Genomic DNA, 24,829 nt, shown 5'->3' with positions numbered 1-24,829 from the left:
GCTGATCTGTGTGTGTAAACAGAATCCCAGCATCGCTATACAGTGGTGGAAAAAAGTTTTTGAACACCCTTAATATTTTACACAATCTCAAATATTATCTTGAAATATTTGTGAATTTTTTGTGTGTGTTTCAAAAGGTGTGACAGCATTAGACAGACCCAAAGAAAACAAATGATATTTTTTGATTATTGTTTACAAGAAAACTAACAAAACTAAATTCTTGACAGTTTCATTTTGCCAGTTCTCAACATTGTCGGTATCAAAGTCAACAAATAACAGAGAGTGTGTTCAAAATTGAACAAAAAATAGATAAATCATCACATCATCAAATTAATATTTAGTAGTCCTGCCGTTAGCATGCAGTAGAGCTCTAATCCTGGCTGACATGTTCCTCACCAGCCTTTCACACTGTTTAGGGCTAATCTTCTCCCATTCTTCTAGAATTACTGCTTTTAATTCTTCTAAATTCTTTGGTTTACGCTTTGAAACAGACCTTTTGATAATCCACCACAGATTTTCAATAGGGCTCATGCTCGGGCATTGAGCTGGCCACTCTAAGTCCTGGATACTGAGCTCCTGCAGCCAAGTTCTACTGGTCCTGGATGTGTGGCAAGAGGCATTATCTTGTTGAAGCATCCAGTTTTGACCTCAATGGAACATCGCATGTACAGAAGGGAGCATGTGGGTTTTGAGAATGGCACAATACATGACAGAGTTAAATGTGCCATCACAGACAGTGACATGACCAACACCAGCAGCATTCATGCATCCCCAAACCATGATACTGCCTCCACCATGCTTGACAGTAGGTACTGTCCATGCTGGAGATAATGTTTCACCTGGCCTTCTGTGTACCCTCACATTAGCAGGAGGTAGATAAAGCTGGAAACTGGACTCATCTGACCACAGAATCTTCTTCCAAATAAGGTATTTGGTTGTATATGCAAAAGCATAATAATAAAAATATTGAGCAGCTTGATCTCTCTGAATATATAATCCATCTGAACAGTAGAGGAAGAGGAAGGAAACTGTTACCTAAACCACTGAAAGTTTGTGTCCTAACCACAGTGAAACCGAACAAATTCTGACTGCAGATCACATTCGTCTTTGTCAGACACCGTCCGCAACAAAAGCTGTTGCTTAGCTTTAATGTCTTCTGGATGGCTGATTTTGCTTAGATTTTTTCACAGTTTTATATGATTTTGAGCTGTAACAAGAGCGAAAGGCCAAATTTGTCTGAACAAGTTCAGTGGAGTGGACGTCACCGTCAGCTACACTTCAGGTGAGATTACTGTGTTGATTCATGTGATTGATAGAATTTATTGTGTGTTTTTGAATTACTGATGTGTTTTACTTTGTCTCCAGCCGCAGCAGAGAGAGGACAGGACCACCATGGGATGTAAAGTAGTACAAACTGGATTTCTTGTCTGTCTTCTCTCCTCATCAGGTACTTTATTTACTCCTAATTCTGAATAGACATGTCACATCAACCATCCATCTACAATACGTGAGATGGCTTTCAAGTTCTGGAAAATATCATGTTGATTTCTGTGTAGCCTACCCTATTTCTGTTTTAAAGACAAGCTCTCTGTGAAGTGTAACATTCATAAGGCAGTGAGGACACCAAGAGATTTTCATGAAAAGTTGCTCAATCTTACTGAAATTTTCAACTCTGTTTGTAAAAACACATTTTGACAGTTCATTTGCAAGGTACGATTTTTAATATGGGAAGTATTTTATTGCAAAGATTCAGTTTCAATTTTAACATAGGATGTCTGTTGAAAATATATACTGAACCATGTTAACATCTTTTTCACATTATCATCATTATATGACAGTCCAGTCAAACCCACCAGTTTATTCATTAGATGTGTGCCATACATGTGTATTGTGCTGAATACTACCAGACCTGACCGTTTCATACTTTTGTGTTTTTCTGCACTTGTGTCACCTCCACATCTGTCAGTTCTCCTTTCTAAAAATGCTTTCTCTTCCTTTTATCTTCTTCAATACAGCTGAGTCATGGTTTACAGGTTAAATACCCTGTAGAACCCTCAGAAGCAGCTTTATCAGCCGATCATGTGACCAAATTACAAGGAATTTGACTCTGGAGTTTTCTGTGCTGTCATAGCACTTATACAAGATCAAATACACATGAATTTAAACAAGAGCAACAGAGCGCAGAAGGAATTTAGTTTTGAACTACTATAGATAAGTGTAAATGTTTGAAGTGCACCAGAGTGTGCGATTTCCTGTCTCAGTGCACATCGATATGACCTGGAGAGACTTTGGATATCTCCTTTAACACCAGAAGAATTAATCATATTTTCTGATGTGCTCTGTGTTTCAGTGGTGCAGGGTGACACTGACTATAGAGTGACTTACTCTTCTACTCAGATCTGTGCCTTACAAGGATCAGCGGTGGACATACGCTGCACCTACACATACCCATCCAGAATAAAGGAGAAAGTCACTGTGGTTGAGGAAGCTGTGTGGTTTACTAAGATGAACCGTGATGAGCCTATAGATCTGATGACAGATTCACAGTTTGCAGGTCGTGTACAGTACCGTTGTGATAAAAACAGCTGCACTCTGAAAATCACAGACCTGAGAAACAGCGACTCAGCTGAGTACAAGTTCATGTTCAGAACAAACCAACCAGGATGGATAATGATTGGTTCACCTGGAGTCACTCTGTCTGTCACAGGTAAGATTTTTCTCCTGAAGATATGAGGATGTGAAATGTGCTACTGCTACTACTGGACAACAGTTAAAATGACATTTCTTTCTTTACGCGTACAGCTCTCCAGGTGAAGGTGACAGACACATCATTCTGGTATCCTTCCTGGGCAGAGGTGACGTGTAGCAGCAGCTGTCATCTATCTGATCATGGTTTCTACGTCTGGTACATGAATGGAGAGACCCTTCACACAAAAACACCTTCTACTGACAAATACTTTGAAAAGTCAGACAGCATTGCCTGTGCTGTTAAAAGATATGAGAACTTTCCGTCTCCTTCATTGTGTGAGTTGTAACTTTGTACCATCACTGTCTATATTGTTAATACAAGAGTCCTCATATCTCCTGCCTGTTTTCATTGATCCACTACTGCTGTCAGTGTTGCAACAACAGGATCACCTGATCTGTATTGATAGAGTCAATATTTTGCTTTTTAAAATGCTTTAATCTTCTTTTAGGTGTTCGTGAATCACCCTGTAGTAGCGTGGTTTACACCCACAGAAGCATCTGCGTCCCCAAAGGATCATCAGTGGACATTTCATGCACATACAGTCATAAAACATTGGTTTTGACAAACTTCTGGTTCAGTCCTGAACGTAGTCGTCAGTTGTATCATTCACAGCCTGAGGACCTCAGAGAAGACTGTCACTATGCAGGTCGTGTTCAGGTCTTTGACAAGAGAGGACGCTCCACTCTGAGGATCAGAGACCTGAGAGTCACTGATTCAGCCCAATATCAATTTAAATTTACAGCACGACGGTTTGAATGGAAGAGCAATTTACCTGGAACAACTCTGACTGTCACAGGTACTGTGAACACAAACTGATGTACACGACCAGTCAAATGTTTGGACACACCTTCTCATTTAGTGGTTTTTCTTTATTTTCATGACTATTTACATTGTAGATTCTCACTGAAGGCATCGAAATTATGAATGAACACATATGGAATTATGTAGCAAACAAAAAAGTGTGAAATAAGTCAAAACATGTTTTATGTTTTAGATTCTTCAAAATAGCCACCCTTTGCTTTGATTACTGCTTTGCACATTCTTACCATTCTCTGCATGAGCTTCATGAGGTAGTCACCTGAAATGGTTTTCCAACAGTCTTGAAGGAGTTCCCAGAGATGCTGAGCACTTGTTGGTCCTTTTTCCTTCACTCTGTGGTCCGTCTCATCCCAAACCATCTGGATTGGGTTTAGGTCAGGTGACTGTGGAGGCCAGGTCATCTGACCTAAGCAGCACTCCATCACTCTCCTTCTTGGTCAGATAGTCCTTCCACAGCCTGGAGGTGTGTTTGGGGTCATTGTCCTGTTGAAAAATAAATGATGGTCCAACTAAACACAAACTGTGGTAGGTGGAACCAAAGATCTCAAATTTGGACTCATCAGACCAAAGCACAGATTTCCACTGGTCTAATGTCCATTCCTTGTGTTTCCTGCACCAAACTAATCACTTCTGCTTGTTGCTTTTCCTTAGTAGTGGTTTCTTAGCAGCTGTTTGACCATAAAGACCTGATTGGTTCAGTCTCCTCTGAACAGTTGATGTAGAGATGTGTCTGCTACTAGAACTCTGTGTGGCATTTATCTGGACTCTAATCTGAGCTGCTGTTAACTTGCCATTTCTGAGGCTGGAGGCTGGAATGAACTTATCCTCAGCAGCAGAGGAGACTCTTGGTCTTCCTTTCCTGAGCGTAGAGCTTGATGGTTTTTGCGACTGCACTTGGGGATACATTTAAAGTTTTTGCAATTTTCCAGACTGACTGACCTTCAGATCATAAAGTAATGATGGACTGTTGTTTCTCTTTACTTAGCTGATTGGTTCTTGCCATAATATGGATTCTAACAGTTGTCAAATAGGGCTGTCAGCTGTGTACCAACCTGACTTCTGCACAACACAACTGATGGTCCCAACCCCATTAAGAAGGCAAGAAATTCCACAAATGAACCTTGACAAGGCAAACCTGTGAGGTGAAAACCATTTCAGGTGACTACCTCATGAAGCTCATGGAGAGAATGCCAAGAGTGTGTAAAGCAGTAATCAAAGCAAAGGGTGGCTATTTTGAAGGATCTAAAATATGAAACATATTTAGAGTAATTTCACAATTGTTTGTTTGCTACATAATTCCATATATCTTGCCTCATAGTTTTGATGTCTTCAGTGAGAATCTATAATGTAGAAAGTAGTAAAAATAAATTTTTGACTGGTAGTGTACATGAATCCACTGAAAGAAGCAGAAGGATTTAAAATATAGAATGTGTTAATGTGAGCACATATTGATTCATGACATTACTGTTGTGTTCTCATAATCAGCTCTGCAGGTGCAGGTGACCAGAATAATATCAGTCCATCAGTCTCATACGGAGGCAGAGCTGAAGTGTCACAGCAGCTGCAGCCCAGCTGCTCATCTTTCCTACATCTGGTTCAAGAACGGACAGGAAATCTCAAAACAGAAAAGTTCTACTTACACAGATTCCTTTTATCCTGGAGACAAGATCTCCTGTGCTTTCAAAGGACATGAGGATCACCGCTCTCCTTCAGTGTGTGAGTTTACTTCACAAAATGTCAAACTTTTGCTCAAAGTATCCAGACAGTGTGTTACCTGTAATATGTGGGACTCCAGAGGAAATCCCACCGTACTGTACATCATAGTGTACTGTTATTTTAGAAGTTTTTACTACAATGAAGGGAGCCACTATTTGTTGTTTATTTCAGAAGAGAATGGAAAAGCAGAAACTTTGATGTTAGCCTTCACAATTAGCATTACTTCTGCTAATGCGACACTGATGACTGATGAAATCAGTAATGATGAAATATTAACACATGATATTAAATACTAAAGTTTGTTAAATGTCTCTAGAAGTCTCATTTATTTTCTGAAAATAATGGTCACCAGCCATGTGTCTGAACAAACCATCACACTATAATATGTTATCTGCATCAATCTCCAGACCCTTCAAAGCTTCCCTCTATGTCAGTGAGTCCATCTGGTGAGATAGTGGAAGGAAGTTCAGTGACTCTGACCTGCAGCAGTGATGCTAACCCAGAAGCTGAAAACACTTTGTACAAGGGGAACCAAAGTCTGCCTCTGGGATCAGGAGGAACTTATCATTTCACCTCCATCAGCTCTGAGGACAGAGGATTCTACGACTGCAAGTCTGATGATCAGTCTGTGTCTTTATTCATGGATGTCCTGTGTAAGTAAACATCAGTCCATCAATTTCCCTTAAAAATACATAAAAACACTGTTTGCTTTATTCAGACAAGTAGAAAGAATGTCAGTTTGTAATGAATTCTGTCACTGAACTGAAATAAAAGCTTCCAGGACACTTTGAAATAACTGCTTTTCTGTCTCTCCTTTGTCCTCCAGATGCTCCAAAGCTTCTCTCTGTGTCAGTGAATCCATCTGGTGAGATAGTGGAGGGAAGTTCAGTGAATCTGACCTGCAGCAGTGATGCTAACCCAGCAGCTACTTACACCTGGTACAAGGAGGATGAAGACTCACCACTTTATTCAGGACAGATCTTCACCATTACTGACTTTAGAGCTGAACACAGTGGGAATTATTACTGTGAAGCTCAGAACACAAGAGGACGTCATAACTCCACCTTATATCTGAATGTTGCATCAAGTAAGTTGCAGTTGACATAGAAGTCACACCATAGGGGATCCTAACATACAGTACCTATAAAAAGTGTTCACCTGCCTTCGAAGTTTTCCCCTTAAATTGCTGTTTAACATTAAATCGCGACTGGGTCTAGCAAAGCAGCGCATGAACCTTTAACAAAAACTCACACCCATCAAATACACTTCATATGAGAAAGTAACTTCTGTGCTCTTATCATTCCCCATTGAACCCAAGAATTTAGTGTTTGTGCTGATCATATATTTACAGATTCATGGAAGTTCCCAGTTGCTCTATCGATTACTGCTGTTTGTTTGGCCTTCATTCTTCTCTTTCTCCTGCTATGGATTAGGTAAGCAGTTCATTTTCTCTGTGATGTATTAACTTTGGATCTTAAAGGAAACATCTATGGGTCATTCAATGAAAAATCCATCAGTGCCTCTCACCTGACCTCAGAGTCAGCTGACTTTTTAAGCTTTAGTGTACCTAATGAAGTCATGCATCACACCTATCAGACTTTACAAATGCAATAGCCTCTTTCGCCAACCTATCCCACATGACCCAAAATGTGCTTTTTAAAGTTTTCTCAAGTAAATGGATAATGCATCCAGGTTACCAATACTGGTGTACAAAAGAGTTCTAAGATACATCATGAGCCAAGAGATGTAGTTGGGAGCATCAGACACGTTTTAAACCCATAGTACAGCAACAAGCCTTCCTAATGTGGGAGTAAGAGTAAAATTCCTTCAAAGGGAGTCAGATGTTTGACAAAAAAAAACAGCTGACAAAACCTCTGTGGTTTTGTGGTGATTTGTACAGTGTATTGAAATATGCTTGAAAACATGGACCTATCCTGTGAAGTCTGCTGTGTGACTAATTATTCATTTGTTTGTCTTTTTTTTTCAAGAAGAGACAGGTCTCTGAAACAACAACCTCAGGCTGGAGAGGGACCAGACAGTAAAACAGAGGTGAGGGAAAATGTGCTGTTTAGACTTCAGACTCACCTGTTACCTGTAAAAACCCTGTTCTAAGGTTGATTAACCCTGGATTTGGCTGTTTCGTTCATTCAAGTTAATCATATCCTACTCCTTCTTCATGTTTTTCTGTTCTCATGTCAGATACAATGAACATCAGGTTAAGTGTCTGTCCATACCAGAGTTGCATTACATTTTCTGTAAACTCTGTAAGTGTAGATATTTCTTTTAAAGTCTCAGTTCAGCAAAAATGCATAGAGTTGGACACATACCGTAGATGGAACAGATGATTTACTGTCGATCCGCTTTTACATCTATTCATCAACAAGTTTGTTGTAAGAGGAAGGAAGTTTCTATAACTTAAGCAATGTTTACAATAGGTACCAAGAACAAGTTCCTTCTTTGGACCACATACTTGTCAGTAAGAGAGTGTTCTTTATATGTGTTTCAGAGTTTAGAGCTCAGGTTCTGTCAGCTTTATTTTACTGGAATCAGACAACTCGGTGTCTGATTCCAGTAACTTTCAGGTTTACGGTATTCCTTGAAGAATTCAAAGTTCTCATGTGCACCTGCTATGTTCTAACATCCCTGGTTTGAGCTGAAGGTTCTGCAGCAAGAGATTATCAAGCCACAGTCCTTTGTTCTGCAAATGACTAGACACCTCTTTTACTTAGCAATCTGCACAGCTCTACAAATCACATGTACGACCTTTAGTCACACTGGAGTTCTGTTTATCCAACACCCTCTACGCATTCATAACATACTCTTGTCCATGTGGCCGGCAGATGGATGAAATCCAGTATGCCAGTGTGCAATTCGCTACAAGACAGCTTGATGCTGTCTACTCCAACTTCAGCCCAGGTCAGACGGACAGACACCAGGAGGAGTCTGTCGTGTACTCAACGACCAAACCCAACAGCACTACAGGGTGAGCAAGTCTACACACAGGATCATTTTTATTGGTCTTTAAATTTAAAAAAAAAAAAAAAAAGATACTTTTCCATCAAATTTTCTATGCCAACCTTTTCTTTCTTTTTTCAATTTTGTTTATAGGTTATACACAACTGTCCAAAAGTTCAGTGTCACTTTGAAATATCCTTATTTTTTTAAAGTAATTTTTTTGGCCTGTCATTGGTTTTATTGGACAGGTTAGTAGAGAGGCAGACAGGAAAGTAGGATGAAGACCTGCAGCAAAGAGCCATGAGCTGCATCAGGGACTACAGCCCCTGTTTATGGGTCACCCGCTCAGCCAGTTGAGCTATCTTGGTGTCTGAAATGTCCTTATTTTTGAAGGAAAATATGTTTGTTTTTTTTTCAAGGAAGACAATATTAAATTAATCAGAAACCCAATCTAGACATTGTTAATGTGGTAAATGACTATTCTAGCTGGAAACAGCTGATTTTTAATGGAATATCTACATAGAGGTACAGAGGAACATTTCCAGCAACCATCACTCCTGTGTTCTAATGATACATTGTGTTAGCTAATAGTGTTGAAAGACTAATTGATGATTAGAAAACCCTTGTTGTTATGGGGGGAGCTGGAGAACCCAGGCGCAGACACAGAGAGACTGGCAGACCGGTGAATTATGAGAGGAACTTTATTACACCAGAAAACTAAAACAATACATGAATGGAGAACTGAACTGGGAGGAACCAAGGCCAAAACGAACTACTACTAACACACTATGAAAAAACGGAAGATCACAAAACTGAACTAAGCAAAGGAGGGGTACTTACAAAATGGGGGAACTGAACAGAAGGGGTAGGGAAGCAGGCTCAGGAAATCTGGGGTGAACGGAGACAAGACTGGAGCTACTGGCTGGAGACAAAAACAGGGCTAGCGAGAATCCAAAAGAAGAACTGAGTCCAAGTGAGGGAAATCCAGAGGAGGGGAAAACAGAGTCCATGAAGGCACGTGGGTCGATGATCCGGCAGGGAGTGAATGACAGGACAGAACTTAAATAGGTGCAGGTGAGATGGAGAACAGGTGAATGGACTAATTACTGCAGGTGACACTCATTGCAGTAATCAGCTGATGGCAGAATGCAGGCAGGTGAAACAGGGAGAGCAGGAGGGCGAGAGACAGGGAGAGAGAGAGACATGAGGGAGAGGTGACAGACAGACAGAGGGAGACAAAGAGAGACAGACAGGTCAAAGCAGAAACAACTCAGGACTCAAGGGAGAAAGGAGGAAAAAGAGGAAGAAGGGAAAGAAGGGCAGGGGCTAGAGCAGGATCCTAACACTTGTGCAGTTATGTTAGTACATGAATACCTCTGTGAGTTTTCAACCCAAACTTCAATGGTAGTGTATGTTGTATATTTTACCATTTTATCAACAAAATATTTCTAAATCTATTGTTTCCTTCACAGAACAAGAAGACAAGCAGCTGTGGAGGATCAATCTGCACTGTATAGCAAAGTTGTGAGAAAATAACATGGATCTGTGGCCATCTTCAGTAAGTCGCTTCAGACAGATGTGGTCAGTATGTAGCATGAAGGCAGCAGCATTTCATACAAAATGCATTTATATTATTGAAGGTCAACTAAGCATTAGACCTCAGAGTAACAAGGAGGCATTTTCTTCATTTGTTTCCAGTGGAAGGAAACAAAGTGTAGGGTGTGCTTGTGTTGTACAGATTGTAAAGCCCCGTGATTCAAATTTGAAACTCTGTTTGGGTTCATAAAATTGGCCTGACTTGACCAGTCTTTAACGGGATTCAGCACACTTCTCCAAAATGCCCGGAGAGTTAAGCTAGTATCTCCTCACAGTGCTGGTGCTGTTAAATTGTTTAAATGATTGTCACTCACTCAGTGGAAGTCAGAAAGCTATGTTCAGTATTCATATTTATAATTTTACTGCTTCGCCACCACAGCTATTTATTAACTGCCTGCATTGGTGTGTTTATTTATTCACTTTAAAAGTTGTGTGTTCATCATGTTGGCTTTGCTTTGTTTCACATGCAAAATCAATTAAAAAAAATTTCTTTCTCTCACCCATAGTATGGTCTGATGATCTTGTCGTGACACTTTAAAATGCAAATGAGTATCTTAAGTGTATATATACATATACACTACTGGTCAAAGCTTTTAGAACCTCAGGGCGAAGGCAGGGGACACCCTGGACAGGTGAAAGTGCAATTTGTATTTCCACTAGAGGCCCTTTTATATTGTACTTTAACTGCATTTATTTTACTACAGAGCTACTTCAGATTTAGTTTATGTTCATTGACATTGGTTTTAGTGGTGACACATGCCAATTCAATTCAATTCAGTTCAATTCAATTTAATTTAAACACTTTATTTATCCCCGAGGGGCAATTAAAATACATTGCCCCTCGGTAATTCAATCAATTTCAACTGGAATCCTCTTCAAACAAAATTGTGCCATTTTTAGGGTAAAATATACCATTTCTGATTTTTATACGGAAGCTTAAAAATCCCTAAATTTGTCTTTATTTCACTGTTTATGCTGGATGGCCATTAAGGTAATGTCTGGTGTTACCATTCACCACTGCTGTTCTTCCTTTGTAATATTTTGCTTAGTATGCACAGACAATATTTCTCAAACTGTGCCAAAATACTGGTCTGGATGGAGATCATTTCTATTTTTAAAAAAGTGAAAATGTAATAATATGGATGCATCCTGAGTTTCAATATTGTTTTCACGTGCTTCTAGCAATTTTTTTTTTTTTTTTTTTGGTAATTTGGATTTTGCATTTTGGTTTCAATGATAAACCAACTTTTCCACCTCAGTAAGTGTAAAAACATTTTGATGATAAATTTTATCATGGTATTTCTTTTCAGATTTTTATTTTTTATTTTTTTCTTGTGCAAACTTGAAATGCACCAGAGACATACATAAGTATATACACCGTGATACGTGGATACTGAATTCAGTGTTTCGACACCAACTTGTGCCTCTTTTGGTGCCACCTTATGGCCAAAATGTTTTTGTATTTCACTAAAATAACAGAAAAATTGTTGTTGGTGTCTCTGAGTATTACAGCGTCATGGGGCTGCCAGTGACTGTTGCAGAAAGAAGACATCTTTAACGGGATTCATCCCAACAGCATGCAGAACTAACATTACTCATACTGTCAATGATCAACATCTCAAAAAATACTCGACAAAGTGTCAGATAGTGCCATTAGCACATACACAAATAAATAAGGTAGACGTAGAGAGACTGAAACTGGTCTCTTAGAGGTTGTCCAGTCGTTTTTGTTGTGTAAAATACAACCACAGTGTGTGAGTGTGTGACAGTTGTGAGGTGATCGGCAGGAACCAGATGTCCCAGAGAGGAACCCACACCTGCCTGTAAAACCTGTCGCGCTGCCAGTGCCTCTGTGAGGGAATGTAGGTCAGGTTAAAGGAGGCCACCTGCTAAACCTACTGCTCCTCTCCAGACATACTTCTGGACAACCTGCTGCTGAACATGATGAAACTTAAAATTGGCATGAGATTACAGAAATGAATTAAGTCTGAGAATATATATATATATATATATATATATATATATATATATATATATATATATATATATATATATATATATATATATATATGTGTATATGTATATACATATACACATACACATACACATACACATATACATACATACATACATACATACATACATACATACATGGATGGATGGATGGATGGATGGATGGATGGATGGATGGATGGATGGATGGATAGATAGATAGATAGATAGATAGATAGATAGATAGATAGATAGATAGATAGATAGATAGATATGAGGTACACTTTTTTAATCCTCATGTTAAAAATTTTCCAATCTAGTGTAGCTACATTTATGAATGTTTGATTCTTCCTAACATTTCAGTTTTCTATTTCATGACTAGGCTTGCCATCATTTTTACATTATACACTACCAATCAAAAACCTCACCTCTTGTATGATATTATCAGTGATAGAGCTTGGGGTAATAATACAAACATTACGATTTCTTTAAAAATATAAAAGATATCTTAAAAATTGAAATGGAATGATATGGATGGATGAAACCTCAGTTCATGAAGTGCTGTAGATACACTTCCTTACATACAGGTTCAATAGAAGACTTGCTTAAACCTTTGAAAGCAGATCGGTGTGTTTCTCCCGCTTGTTGAGATGTGATGCCTCCGTGGGGAGGGAATCAGCCTCCATATGCTGGTCTAATCCAGCCCAGGTGGTCCTGTCTGCTTCTATTAGAGGAGGCCACGGCTGGAGGAGCTGCCACCCTGCCGATTCTGAACCGAGGAGAGGAAAGCCGTGGACAGCGTTGATCTTCAGCTTACCCCAAGATTACAGTAAAATCACCCAGGACACGGTCTGACTCTGACTGCTTGATTTCAGAACTGATTCTTGAGGTGAAGATGCTTTGTGATTCCAGCAGGTTCACCTTGTCCAGCCGGGTGGGGAGGAATGAGCAGTTGATTGGAAGGATCAGAGAGCACATGAGATGATCCCTTGATCCCCATTAACCCTCCAACATGTTCTGTGTTTGTCCAGTGAAGACAAAGAGCAGAAGATGTAGGACAAGTGCACAGCATTCGTTTCTTACAAACCTTTGATGCTTTATCAGTAATAAAAGAAGCAATCTTATACACTTGTGTAATAAACTTTAATCAAGGCTTCTGAGCATTATTCATGGTCAGTCATGGCAATAAAAATGATAAATAAATAAATAATCTACAAGCTAACAGTCAAAGTACTTGTATAGTTGGGGTGTAAAAATGAAAAACAAACCCAGTAAGTTTTTGTAGCCTCCTGGAAGCTTCAGATGGGTGACAGTGAACAACATCAGAAGGAATTCTACTGAACGCTGAGACACTTGCATTACAATTTCTGTGGTTTTACATATCTTTTTTTATCCTGAGATCCAGCTTTTATTCTCAGCTTGACATTCCAGTAGTAAAACATAAGAGCAGTCAGCAGCGCAAAGCTCATTCTTTCTGCAACCCTGGACTAATAACTAATGAGTACATTTCATTCACTACTTCAAGGACCATGTTGAATATCTCAGGACTAAATACATTTGCTGAACTGATCCTGGACTCACCAGAACCTGCAGACCAAAGCAGCCACAACATCAAACAGTGCAGCATCCTCCTCTGTTGCAGACCACTGTGAATGTTCAAAAATGAATGCCACACAGGTAGAGACATTGAAACTTTTACTCTCTAGCATGTGCCTCTCTGGGTACTACATTTCTACTACATGATGCAGTTCGAGAACATCTTCCTTTATATCCCCCTACCTGCTAATGCCTTCAAATGTGAGCTGAGTTTATTCTTATAAATTGAATGTGTTGAGCAAGTGGGCAGCTCTGAAACCTTTTTAGATCAGCTTTTATTGGCTGAGCAGAACATCTTGTTAGCTGATGTTCATGTGTCCAATTGTTGGAATGCCCCTAAGAGTAATGGAAGAATTTTACATGTACACTACCGTTCAAAAGTTTGGGGTCACCCAGGCAAATTCATGTTTTACATGAAAACTCACATTTTATTCATGTGCCAACATAATTGCACAAAGGTTTTCTAATCGTCAATTAGCCTTTCAACACCATTAGCTAACACAATGTAGCATTAGAACACAGGAGTGATGGTTGCTGGAAATGTTCCTCTGTACCTCTATGTAGATATTCCATTAAAAATCAGCTGTTTCCAACTAGAATAATTTAGCACATTAACAATGTCTAGACTGGATTTCTGATTCATTTCATGTTATCTTCTTTGAAAAAAACTGCCTTTCTTTCAAAAATCAGGACATTTCTAAGTGACCTCAAACTTTTGAACAGTAGTGTACGTTTGGAGATTTTAAGTAGCACACTTTGGGTCACAAACCTGCGTCTAAACTCTTTCTTCTGCTTGCTGTTTTGTCCTGCAGTGATAGTCCTCACCCATCTGGCACCTTCTGGCCAAAATAAATCAACTCTACCAAGAATTTTCAAATATAATCTGACCCAGCTTTGTAACTGTGCAGCTGTTCATTTGAATTCACAGCTCTGCTCTCCCATCAGACAGTTAATCTTCTTCCACCAGGTCTCCGACAGGCTCTTGATCTTATCAGGAGTCTTCTTCCTCAGAGTCAGCCTCTGCTGCTGTTCGACGCTGTTACTGTCCGTCTGCTGGATGCTGGCCAGGATGGCTGAATCAAAAGTGTCCTTAAGGTTCTTCTGGGTCAGCGCCGAGCACTCTGCAAAGCTCACCGCCCCGAGCTCCTGGGCCAGACGCCGGCCTTCCTCGGTGCCCACCGGCTGCTCCTGGTTCTGCGCCAGGTGGATCAGTACCTGGACGTCCTCCCTCAGGTCCACCTGGGTGCCAACCAGGACCAGGGGAGCGCCAGGACAGTGCTGATGGATCTCAGGAACCCATTTCTCGGTCAGGTTACGGAAAGAGCAGGGCCGGACCACGCTGTAGCAGAGCAGGAAGACATCAGCGTTTTTGTAGCACAGCAGCCGGAGGCGCTCCAACTCGTCCTGTACGAAGAAAGAAACAGAGAAACCAGGTTACAATCAAATAGTTTTATTACATTCTAAGTCCTTGTTACTGTCAACTAATCTCGTGAGAAGACCAACGTTAACACTGTGTTAGTCTGTCTCTATACTGTGTGACCTCTCTGCACAGTTAATGCCTATCAACTCCACACCCAGCGAATCCCACTGAGGATTTATAGTTGCAAGAAAAAGTATGTGAACCCTTTGGGATTGCTTGGATTTCTGCATAAATTGGTCATAAAATGTGTTCTGATCTTCATCTAAGTCACAATAATAGACAAACACAATCTACTTAAACTAATACCACACAAAAAATGATATGTTTTCATGTTTTTGTTGAACACAGCATGTAAACATTCATAGTGCAAGGTGGAAAAACTATGTGAACCCCTAGGCTAATGGCTTCTCCAAGAGCTAATTGGAGCCAGGAGTCAGCCAACCTGGAGTCCAGTCAATGTGATGAGATTGGAGGTGTTGGTTAAAGCTGCCCAATAAAAAACACACATCAGTTTATCTAGAAATCTAAGTAATCCCAAAGGGTTCACATACTCTTTCTTGCAACTATAAATCTTGGCCAATGGGATACAAATGCATGGTTTAATTCTTTTTTTCTCCATAGTTCCTAAAAAAAAAAAAAAAAAAAACAGAGGTGGACAAACCTGACTCAAAGTATTACATCTGTCTGGGACTATTTTCAGCTGCAGACTTGGTAGCTAGTGGATTGAGTCAGCAGAACAAACTGCAGTGTGTATGTGACTCATTGATTTTAATAGTTTTTGAACCTTGTTGGACAGAGGGATAAAGTACATCAGCAACAGTTAGTTTTGGTTTTGAGATGTAATACTAATAATAATAAAAATTGACTATTTTGCTGAACTTACTCTACAGTTCTATAATTTCTTTTAGCAAGACACTTTTATCGAAAGAGACGTACATCTGAGAGTAGATACAACACAAGAGAGGATCTAGTCAAGAGAAAACAACCTGGATAAGAGCCATAAAACTAGTTCAAGTGTGATAATAGCACCGTGGTGTTTACAGGCAGTGCAGATGTAATAGGATTTTTATTTTATTTGTTATTTTTTGGAGTCTGTCAAGTGCAAAGGTGTTCAGTGAAGAGTTGAGTTTTTGGTCTTTTTTTACAGACTGAGAGACTCTGCAGATGGAACAGAGTTTGGTAACTTGTTCCACCACCAGGGAACCACAGAGAAGAAGAGTCTAGCTTTTGACCAGCCCTGTTGTGGTTGTTGTATCAGGCACCTTTTGTTGAGCGGGAGGGAGTGTAGACCTGAATGAGAGAGTTCAGTCAGGAGGGAGCTGTCTCCATTGTAGTTTTGAATGCAAGTTTCAGAGTTTTGAATTTTATGCAGGCAGTAACTGGAAGCCAGCGAAGTGATCTGAACCAGCATTCTGGATCATCTGCAGAGGTTTGATCGTGCATGAAGGGAGGCCTGCCAGTAAGGAGTTGCAGTAGTCGATGCGTGATTTTACAAGATCCTGGACCAGGAGTTGTGCTGCACATTCAGACAGGAAGGGTCTGATCTTCCTGATGTTGTACAGGCAGAATCGACGGGCCTATTGTGGTGTTGTGTGCTCTCATGAGAGGCATGCAGTTCTCATAGACTATCAGCTTTCTGCTTCCAGTCCAGGGACTCGCTGTGCGGCACCATATCATAATGCCAAAATCCAAAGAAGCACTGTCTTCCACATCTGGAAGTGACTCGGACAGTGAAGTAGAGACCAAGACAAAGAGAAAGAAGCCAAGTGCACCAGAGATGCCGATAAAGAAACCAAAAAGTGGAAAGAGTTCCAAGCCAGGAGGCTCATCCAAGGACTTATCCTTAAATATCACCTGATCTCCTGGATGCAACCAGCACATCACTTTCATTTTTTTTAAAAACTTTTTTCCAGAGGCAATAGATCTGACATGAAATCAGTGTTTGTGCTCTGAACATAAATCTAGTTCAAACTTGGCTGAAAGAATCAGAGTTTTGATCTATGATTTATGTGATCTTCAAAGAGAAACGTTTTGAAATGTGTTTCGTTTTTTGTTCTATTTCTATTTCAGAATAGGCTTCCTGCATTTTCATATGCAAAATGGAGGATTTACACACCTGAAAACAGCATTTAATCATCTGTTGTCACCCTGGTATGACCAGTGTATCCTCGGAAGTTTCAAATATAGATCAGGACTTTATCAAATCAATCAATCTTCCTGTTAAAACTGAATTTAGACAATAATTATTGTACACAAGACCACATTTTGTATCCATTGAGAACTTACTGATCAGAAGCCTCAAAGCTGTTTTTATTTTCTTATTTATTTTAACATTTTGTTGGTCAAAATGCTTTAAAGGGTCAGTCCTGGTTATGGAATTAACATAGCTGTAATTTATCTTTTGGATTTCTTTACCAATGCTTTTAAAAGAGGAAAGCTGATACTAATTTATTATTATTATTGCAGATGCTGACTCTCTACCAAAAGAGGGCGTTGGAGCACAGGGTGACAGAGGGAATCACTTTAATCCTGCAGGGGAAGATGTAAACTGTGGGGTTACAGGGTCACTGGGGAGTCAAACAGAAGGGCTCTTAATGGATTTAAGTCCGACACTACAAACACTGCTACAACTGCTAACTTTGGAAGCACAGCTACTCATTGATCAGTGATGACTTACATTAATAGATCCGTCAACCAGCCCCCATTTCTATCACGTGAAGAAGAAGAAAGGTTAAGATATGTCTCAGTGGTAATATTCCATTAAGGGCATATAACTGTCCCACATGTTGAGGTTTGATCATTATAAATGCATTTAATATTTAAAAGAAATGAAAGCGATCAGGATCAGCTCACCTGTCCTGCCATGTCACAGAGCTGCAGCCTCACTGGTTTTCCGTCAACCACAACCATCACTGTGGAGATCAAGAGACGGTTTACAGTTTGAGTATTGCATTCTACAGCAGTAACTGTTTCATCTCAGTGAAGCAAAACAGTGTAGCCTGCATGAACACCAGCTCTATAACTGTAAAACTTGGCTTGTGACTGTAATTCAGACTCGATATGAGACATACTGTGTGCCAACTTTTAACTCCATGTGCGTAAAACTTGTGCGTAAAGCTCGAAATCAGCCACAGTGAAATCAAATATTACCGGTAAAGTTGTCAAACGCGGTGGGAGTGTATTCTGTCGGGTATCCGTTGGTGGTGTAGCTGACGACGAGGCTGGTCTTGCCCACTGCTCCGTCTCCAACCAGGACGCAGTTTACCTTGCGCTCAGGAGCGGAGCCGGACCGCCGGCGCTTCACGCTCAGAGGAAAGTCGCGGCTCTTTAAGCGCCGAGGAGGCACCGGAGGACAGTCTCCTCCGCACATCGGCTCCGACACCCGGCGGGACTTCTGCTTCCCGACGTCTTGAGGCAGCATGGCTCAGGAGCGGACTCGGTGTTTTGTTTTCTGACGGTTCAGATTCGTTGGAAACTCACCGTGTGCTCCATCTCCCTGTTGTCAAACTGCAAACCTGAAGCGATAAAACTGTATTTTGTTGTGTTTTTGTGTGGACTGGCAGAGACTGAGCCGACGCGTTTCTGTGCTCAGCAGGAGCTCCTGATTGGCATTCTCCCTACATCTGCTGTGGTCGTGCCTCCTAAGAGGCTTAGCGCGCACAGCACCATACGACGCTCCAGAGCTTTCCAAGTGAAATGAACTAAGCTTACTGGAAACCTTTATCCCACACAGTAAAATATACAATATGTCTCCTTCTTTAGCCAATTAAAAGATGAAAATCTAACTTTGAACCTTCACATTGGTGGCTCTTTCTGAAACGCTGGCCAAACGCAGAATAAATGAACTGTTACTTTTAAAATATCACAAAAACCAAAGATAAGAAATACTTTTCAAATAACTTTAATAACTCTTTAACCCTTAGATGCAAAAGTGGGTCAAAAATGAGGTCGTTTTCTTGAAATATCTTTGTAATGAAAAGTTTTTATCATTTCATATTCCAGCTATTCCTCAAAAACATCTTTCTGATATCATTCCATTTAAATTTCTCAGTTACCTTTTATACTTTTAAAGAAATTGTAATATTTGTATTACTACTCCAACGTCTTTCTCACTGATATCATACAAGAGAGAAGGAGAGCAGCAACAGCTGGAGGAAAAGAGTGGAAAAATGTCAACAAAACATATGTTGACATTCTTCTATTGCTGTTCTGTGTAATATTCTTCTTTTTCTATAATCAAAATGTTCAAAGTCTGTTATAAAGTGAAAAATAAACATATTTCAAACATGAAATCATTCTTGTGTGGACAAAAAATATAATGCAAACAATAATACAAATTGTTATTCGTAACCAAAATGACAAAAATGGCTTAAAAAAAACACACTGATTCTCAGTTTTGACCCACTTATGGAAGAGTGGTACAATCACTCCTGCATCTAAAAGTTAAAGATCTTATCTCCCTCAGACAACATCTGCCCCCTCTGCTGAATACACTTGAACATTAAGCTAGTAAAATAAACAAATTACTTTTTTCTAACACAAAACAACACAGAAATAACAATATTTTGTTGTTGTCGTTCTGACTCACTAATTCTTTTTTGTAGCATCAGCTCAGTCACACAACCCCTCATTGGACTGGTACCCGGCTGCTTGCAGGATGCTGAGGAGGGCTGAGCAGGTGGAGCAGTGACGCCCTCTAGTGGCGGAGTCCTGTCAGCGGTGGAGGCTGGAGAAGCTGGACTGGATGCAACACATGAATCATCAGTTGTCATCTAAACAGCAGGGTCTAATGCTTCTCCACACACAAAGACAGAGAGACAGAGACAGAGAGAGAGAGAGAGAGACTGCAGCTAAAAACAGATCGAGCGTTAAAACAGGAGAGAGGAGGCTGCAGCGGAGGGAAAAATTCAAGCAAACAGAGAAATAAATCAGCCGCAATTTGTTGTTATCAGCCTCATTAAGCAAGAGATTCAAAAAAATATATATATAAGCAAATGAAGCTGCTTCTGAGTTTTGGTCTCCGGTCAATACGTTATTTACTAAATTGTCTCTAATGTGTGTGAACTGAATTTGTCGGTTCAACTGATGTGCTGTTCTGAGGAACAAAACAGGAGCAACGAGCTACATTAGTGTTAAAATGATTAACCCTTGTGCTGTCTTAGGATCAGAAATGACCCAACCACTATGTTTAATAGCAGAGAAAAATCCCTACATGACCTTTTTCAACTTGAAATTCTATGAATTTTCCTAAATTCACTGACATTAGAAAAAGTAAAACATTGTCTACTGAAGCCATGAGTGCAGTTTTTAGTTTTCAGTGACCAGTAGGTCATAGATCAGATTTTTTCAGTCATCCAGGAGGTAAAACTGCAAAACAAATACTTGTGCTGCACACACACTCGCATACTGTCCTAAATAAGCGAATTAGAGTTTAATCTGTTCTTTATGTTCCTGTTTTGCATCTGTTGATGTGAGAAGACTAGTATTTTGTAATTGAATTCCATTGTACAGTATACAGTACTCTGTTGTTTCCCTTCAAAAATGCATTTAAAGCCACTTTCTGCACGTTTCTAGTACTTTCTTAGGATATACAAGTACTATCTCTTGCTAAATAAATAATGTTTACACCTTTACAGTACCTTTAGCAGCAATAATAGTGATAATAAACCTCTACTCTAGTAAAGAAAACAGTTATAATGTGTGATGTAATAAAATGAGTGGCGTCCACTGATTAAATACAGTCTTTCTGCCCTCTGTAAAGGGAAAACCCAGACATTTACACAATGTGTAATGCATGACAGGTTGGTTCTTCATGTAAAATAGATTTTGGGTTGACAATTCCATGAAGCTGCTTTATTTTAGAGGCTCAATGAAGGCGGGTCATTTCTGACCCTTAGGACGAGGGGAGTGTTCAGGATGTTAAGACCACACAAGGGTTAAAGATAACAAGAGCTCTGTTCATGTGAAGTTGCACAGACAGGCAGCTCCATCATATCTGAGAATCTGAATAATTATACACTACCATTCAAAGTTTGGGGTCACCCAGACAACTTCATGTTTTCCATGAAAACTCACACTTTTATTCATGTGCTAACATAACTGCACAAGGGTTTTCTAATCATCAATTATCCTTTCAACACCATTAGCTAACACAATGTAGCATTAGAACACAGGAGTGATGGTTGCTGGAAATGTTCCTCTGTACCCCTATGTAGATATTCCATTAAAAATCAGCCGTTTCCAGCTAGAATAGTCATTTACCACATTAACAATGTCTAGACTGGATTTCTGATTCATTTAATGTTATCTTCATTGAACAAAAAATTACTTTTCCTTCAAAAATAGGGACATTTGTAAGTGACCCCAAACTTTTCAACAGTAGTGTTTATTATATTGAAAATATTTTTAATTAGTTTCATCTTTGTCTCTTGTAAAGCATAAACCTAAATTACTGAAAAACACAATATATTGTATCAGGCTTATGGTGTCCTCATTTTTATTTATCTATTTTTTCCAACTAACCTTGTTTTGTTCTCTCGTCACAGGCGAGGTGAGCAAAAAGCAACACAAAGCCCGGCTGGTGCTTTTGTGTGAAGTGTGTCAGTTCTCCAGGAGGCTGCAGAGCAACAGCGTGGTGAGGAAGCAGCAGTGAATGTGTGTGTGGGCGGCAGAATGTGTTGCCATGCATTAAAGCAGCACCAAAAACACCACTGAGTGGGAGCAAGACGCCATTTCACACAGACACACACCCTGCAGTGAAGCGGCATGGTGTGTGTCTGCGTCTCTGATGACAATTTGCATCTTCAAATTGTCAGCTCGCCCAAACAGCCAGCAGACCTAGATTTTCCTCCCATAGCACTGGAGTCAGTCAGTACAGAGAAAAGTGATGCAATCTGTCTCTGAGATTTAATATTAATAAGAGGACTACTGTCTACATAAGTGTCATTTTATATTCTAAATGCATGTTAGAACAAGTTGAGGGAACAGGAAGAAAGACATAAACATGAATCTTGTTTTTGTCTGTCGCCTCTGACGTCTTCTTGCACATTGTGAGGCTTTTTTTTCTCTATAATTTTTACTTAATTTATTTGTGCCTCATTTTTTTCTCTCTTGAATGTAATGTTGATCCACATTGATTATTTAATTGCTTCATACTGATTACTGCTGAAGACAGAACAATTATACTTCATTATTTCTTCAACTGTCAGTTATTGCAAAGCTCTGAGCACCGCTGCCGAAATTCTGTTTACCTGCAGTACGTCTATGGCTCAGACAGTTTCGTCACATGAACCAAACTGATCTCAGTGACTGAAAACCATTAGAGGTAAGAGGTAAACTGGTATTTTATGATCTGGGTGAACTGAACTTTCAAACAGAGGCCACCTTCACCACAGGCCAGCAACCATCACTCCTGTGTTCTAATGATACATTGTGTTAGCTAATGGTGCTGAAAGGCTAATTGATGATTAGAAAACCCTTGTGCAATTATGTTAGCACATGAATAAAAGTGTGAGTTGTCATGGAAAACATGAAGTTGTCTGGGTGACCCCAAACTTTTGAACAGTAGCGTAGAAGGCCTTTAATTAAAACCTGAGTCCTCACCCCAGTAAAGAAACGACACCTGCCGTCCCTCTCCACGTCTAAGCCTAAAGTTAACCTCCTAGCAACGGGTAAACTATCTCTCAACTTCTCAGTGGCTTAAATCTGTGAGAAATAATCTTTAACCAGGGGCTGATGTCGCTGCTTAACAGGATTAACAAAGAGTCAGAGAGAAACAGCAGAGATCCACCAACTCTGTGAATGGAGACATCGGGCAGCTCCAGAAGCTGGCACTGCACCCACAAACCCATAAACCCTGTCAACACACACACACAGACACACACAGACACACACACACACACAGCATACAAAGCTGCTATTCTACTCATGTACAAACAGTCGCCCCCTCCTCCCGTCCTCCAACATCTGATAAACTAGACACCTAATCAGAATCTTTGGGGACCCCGGGCCTCCTTTTGGAGTATGCAGACCAGGCAAATACATTAACTCAATTTAGAGTTTGGGATTAAGGGCCCACCCCTCCTCTGTTATAACACACACACACACATAGATGCAAACACACCATCATCCCTCCTCCTCCTCCTCCTCACTCTGCCTTTCCTCCGTCCCTCATCTCTCTTTTTGATGGGATCAGCTGAGCGCTACATTCTCCTCTTCCTTCCCTGCACCCTCTCTCTCTCTCTCTCTCTCTCTCTCTCTCTCTCACCTCTCCCTCTCTCTATCACTCTCTCTCCCTCTCTCCCCCGGGGGACCGGGGTGCTCGGACTCTATAGTTATGGGCCGGGGCCATCTGTCACCGTGCGCATTCACGCAGCCACCAGAAGGCCGCAACATGTGCAGATTTAAATGGAGAACCCAACTTTCCCAGGACACACAGGCCTGACCCCGGCAGCCGCGGCAACCCCTCCTCCTCTTCCTCCTCCCTCACACCACCCCGTGCCTCGCCTCCCCCCCACCTCCTCCCCCTATCTTCCCCTCCATCCCACGATCATCACCACCGTCCAGCATCCCTAAAAACCCAGACCCCACCCACCTGCCACACCCTCCTCCTCCAAGAAATACTGTCTGCATGTGAATCAGTGAATTAGACCCCCCCCCTCCTAAAACCCTCCTGGACCAATCAACCCCCCCCCCCCCCCACCCACCGAGCACACCCCGTTAAGTGTATGGCAATGGCTGAGCAGCATGCACGAGCACCTTCTTTACATATGATGATGGATTTCCACCTTACGTGGCAGCTGATGGTGAAGGGGGAGGTGATGGAGGAGGTGGGGGAGAAGGGGACGAGGGCAACCCCTGGTGGATGTGTGAGAAAGGGAGAGATCAGCTGATTGGTAAAACTGATTGTGAAGGAGAGAGAAAGGATGGAGGGGAGTGCGTGTTGGACAGCAGTGTGTGTGTTGTGGTTTTTTTGTGGATGCGAGGAGGGGTGGCGGGTGAGGGAGGATGAGGGGTGGGAGGGTAACAGGATTGGTCTTGTCTGTGGGACCCACGGGGAGGACAATGGGAGCGGCGGGGGTGGGGCGAGTGTCACACGCTTTTGCTTTGTGGCTCGGTCAACAGGCGTGTGCCACGGGTGTCGTCTCGCCTCCCCTCGCCTGCTGTCCGACTCCGGGGAAGGACCGACAGCCATGAGAACCGGGGCCCCGGGCCCTTTAATGAGGGGCGTGCTGTTTCTTATCAAAGATGGACAAGCCATCATTACAATCATCATTAGAAGCTGCACAATGGAGCACGCCTCCCTTAGCTATGGATGGGAAAATCCTCCTACAGAGCTGCGGCGGTGATGGCAGCGGTGGGAGGATGAAATGAAAAAAAAGAGCACAAAAAAGTCTGTGAATGTGTCAATTTAGTGGATCTGCAGCGGTTTCGTCTGGTGAGGCAGCACGGCTCGTCGGATGCAAGTGCAACGTTTAGGACTCACAAAAACAGTGATCCTTCAAAGCAACTTAAATGATGTGTTACTGCTCCCACACTGTCTCCCAAAGCATTTAAAGAATACACTACCACTCAAAAGTTTGGGGCCACCCAGGCAATTTCAAGTTTTCCATTAAAACTCACAATTTTTTTCATGTGCTAACATAACTGCACAAGGGTTTTCTAATCATCAATTAGCCTTTCAACACCATCAGCTAACACAATGTAGCATTAGAACACAGGAGTGATGGTTGCTGGAAATGTTCCTCTGTACCCCTATGGAGATATTCCATTAAAAATCTGCTTTTCTTTCAAAAATAAGGACATTTCCAAGTGACCCCAAACTTTTCAATGCTAGTGTAAATGAATTAAAGTTGCTTTATATTAGTTAAAGTTGCTCAATATTGCTTGAAGTTGCTCTAAATGAATTAAAGTTGTTCTATAATAGTTACAGTTCCTTTCAAAATTGTAATTGTAATGCCCTTCTCTGCGGTCTACCTAAAAACAAC

General features: G+C 40.8%; 2 protein-coding genes across 3 annotated transcripts; one reads left to right on the top strand and one right to left on the bottom strand.

Moving 5' to 3' along the window:
- The first annotated feature begins 916 nt into the window (after positions 1 to 916).
- LOC111581372 (sialoadhesin-like) lies at positions 917 to 10,338 on the top strand. Its single transcript, XM_023289507.3, has 12 exons — positions 917 to 1,282; positions 1,366 to 1,447; positions 2,351 to 2,707; positions 2,803 to 3,024; positions 3,198 to 3,545; positions 5,054 to 5,284; positions 5,692 to 5,937; positions 6,111 to 6,371; positions 6,636 to 6,717; positions 7,273 to 7,333; positions 8,125 to 8,267; positions 9,712 to 10,338. Exons 2-12 carry the CDS (start codon positions 1,393 to 1,395, stop codon positions 9,773 to 9,775), a joined length of 2,070 nt encoding a protein of 689 aa, XP_023145275.2. The 5' UTR covers positions 917 to 1,282; positions 1,366 to 1,392; the 3' UTR covers positions 9,776 to 10,338.
- Positions 10,339 to 12,954: 2,616 nt separating this feature from the next.
- LOC111581366 (rho-related GTP-binding protein RhoU-like) lies at positions 12,955 to 18,535 on the bottom strand. 2 transcript variants are annotated; one of them, XM_023289499.3, is made up of 4 exons: positions 17,994 to 18,531; positions 17,697 to 17,755; positions 17,521 to 17,550; positions 12,955 to 14,827 (listed from the first exon to the last, which is right to left on the bottom strand). In XM_023289499.3, the coding sequence occupies exons 1-4, from the start codon at positions 18,262 to 18,264 to the stop codon at positions 14,336 to 14,338; spliced, it is 852 nt and encodes a 283-aa protein (XP_023145267.1). In that variant the 5' UTR covers positions 18,265 to 18,531; the 3' UTR covers positions 12,955 to 14,335. The 2 variants fall into 2 exon arrangements, with proteins under 2 accessions (XP_023145267.1, XP_035812839.1); XM_035956946.2 differs by lacking the exon at positions 17,521 to 17,550 and having other exon boundaries at positions 17,994 to 18,535.
- Positions 18,536 to 24,829: the final 6,294 nt, after the last annotated feature.

The sequence above is a fragment of the Amphiprion ocellaris genome, chromosome 4 (genome assembly GCF_022539595.1).
Source record: "Amphiprion ocellaris isolate individual 3 ecotype Okinawa chromosome 4, ASM2253959v1, whole genome shotgun sequence".
NCBI classification, from domain to species: domain Eukaryota; kingdom Metazoa; phylum Chordata; class Actinopteri; family Pomacentridae; genus Amphiprion; species Amphiprion ocellaris.
This window is presented reverse-complemented; position numbering and strand designations above follow the sequence as displayed.

What these genes read in the sequence shown, in the direction of transcription:
- LOC111581372 (XM_023289507.3), top strand. Translation starts at nt 1,393, where the DNA reads ATGGGATGTAAAGTAGTACAAACTGGATTTCTTGTCTGTCTTCTCTCC. An exon ending in CTTTCCGTCTCCTTCATTGT is followed by an intron (nt 3,025 to 3,197) that starts GTGAGTTGTAAC and finishes ATCTTCTTTTAG; the next exon opens with GTGTTCGTGAATCACCCTGT. An exon ending in AAACCCAACAGCACTACAGG is followed by an intron (nt 8,268 to 9,711) that starts GTGAGCAAGTCT and finishes TTTCCTTCACAG; the next exon opens with AACAAGAAGACAAGCAGCTG.
- LOC111581366 (XM_023289499.3), bottom strand. Translation starts at nt 18,264, where the DNA reads ATGCTGCCTCAAGACGTCGGGAAGCAGAAGTCCCGCCGGGTGTCGGAG. An exon ending in CGCGTTTGACAACTTTACCG is followed by an intron (nt 17,756 to 17,993) that starts GTAATATTTGAT and finishes TGATCTCCACAG; the next exon opens with TGATGGTTGTGGTTGACGGA. An exon ending in TGGTTGACGGATCTATTAAT is followed by an intron (nt 14,828 to 17,520) that starts GTAAGTCATCAC and finishes TTCTTCGTACAG; the next exon opens with GACGAGTTGGAGCGCCTCCG.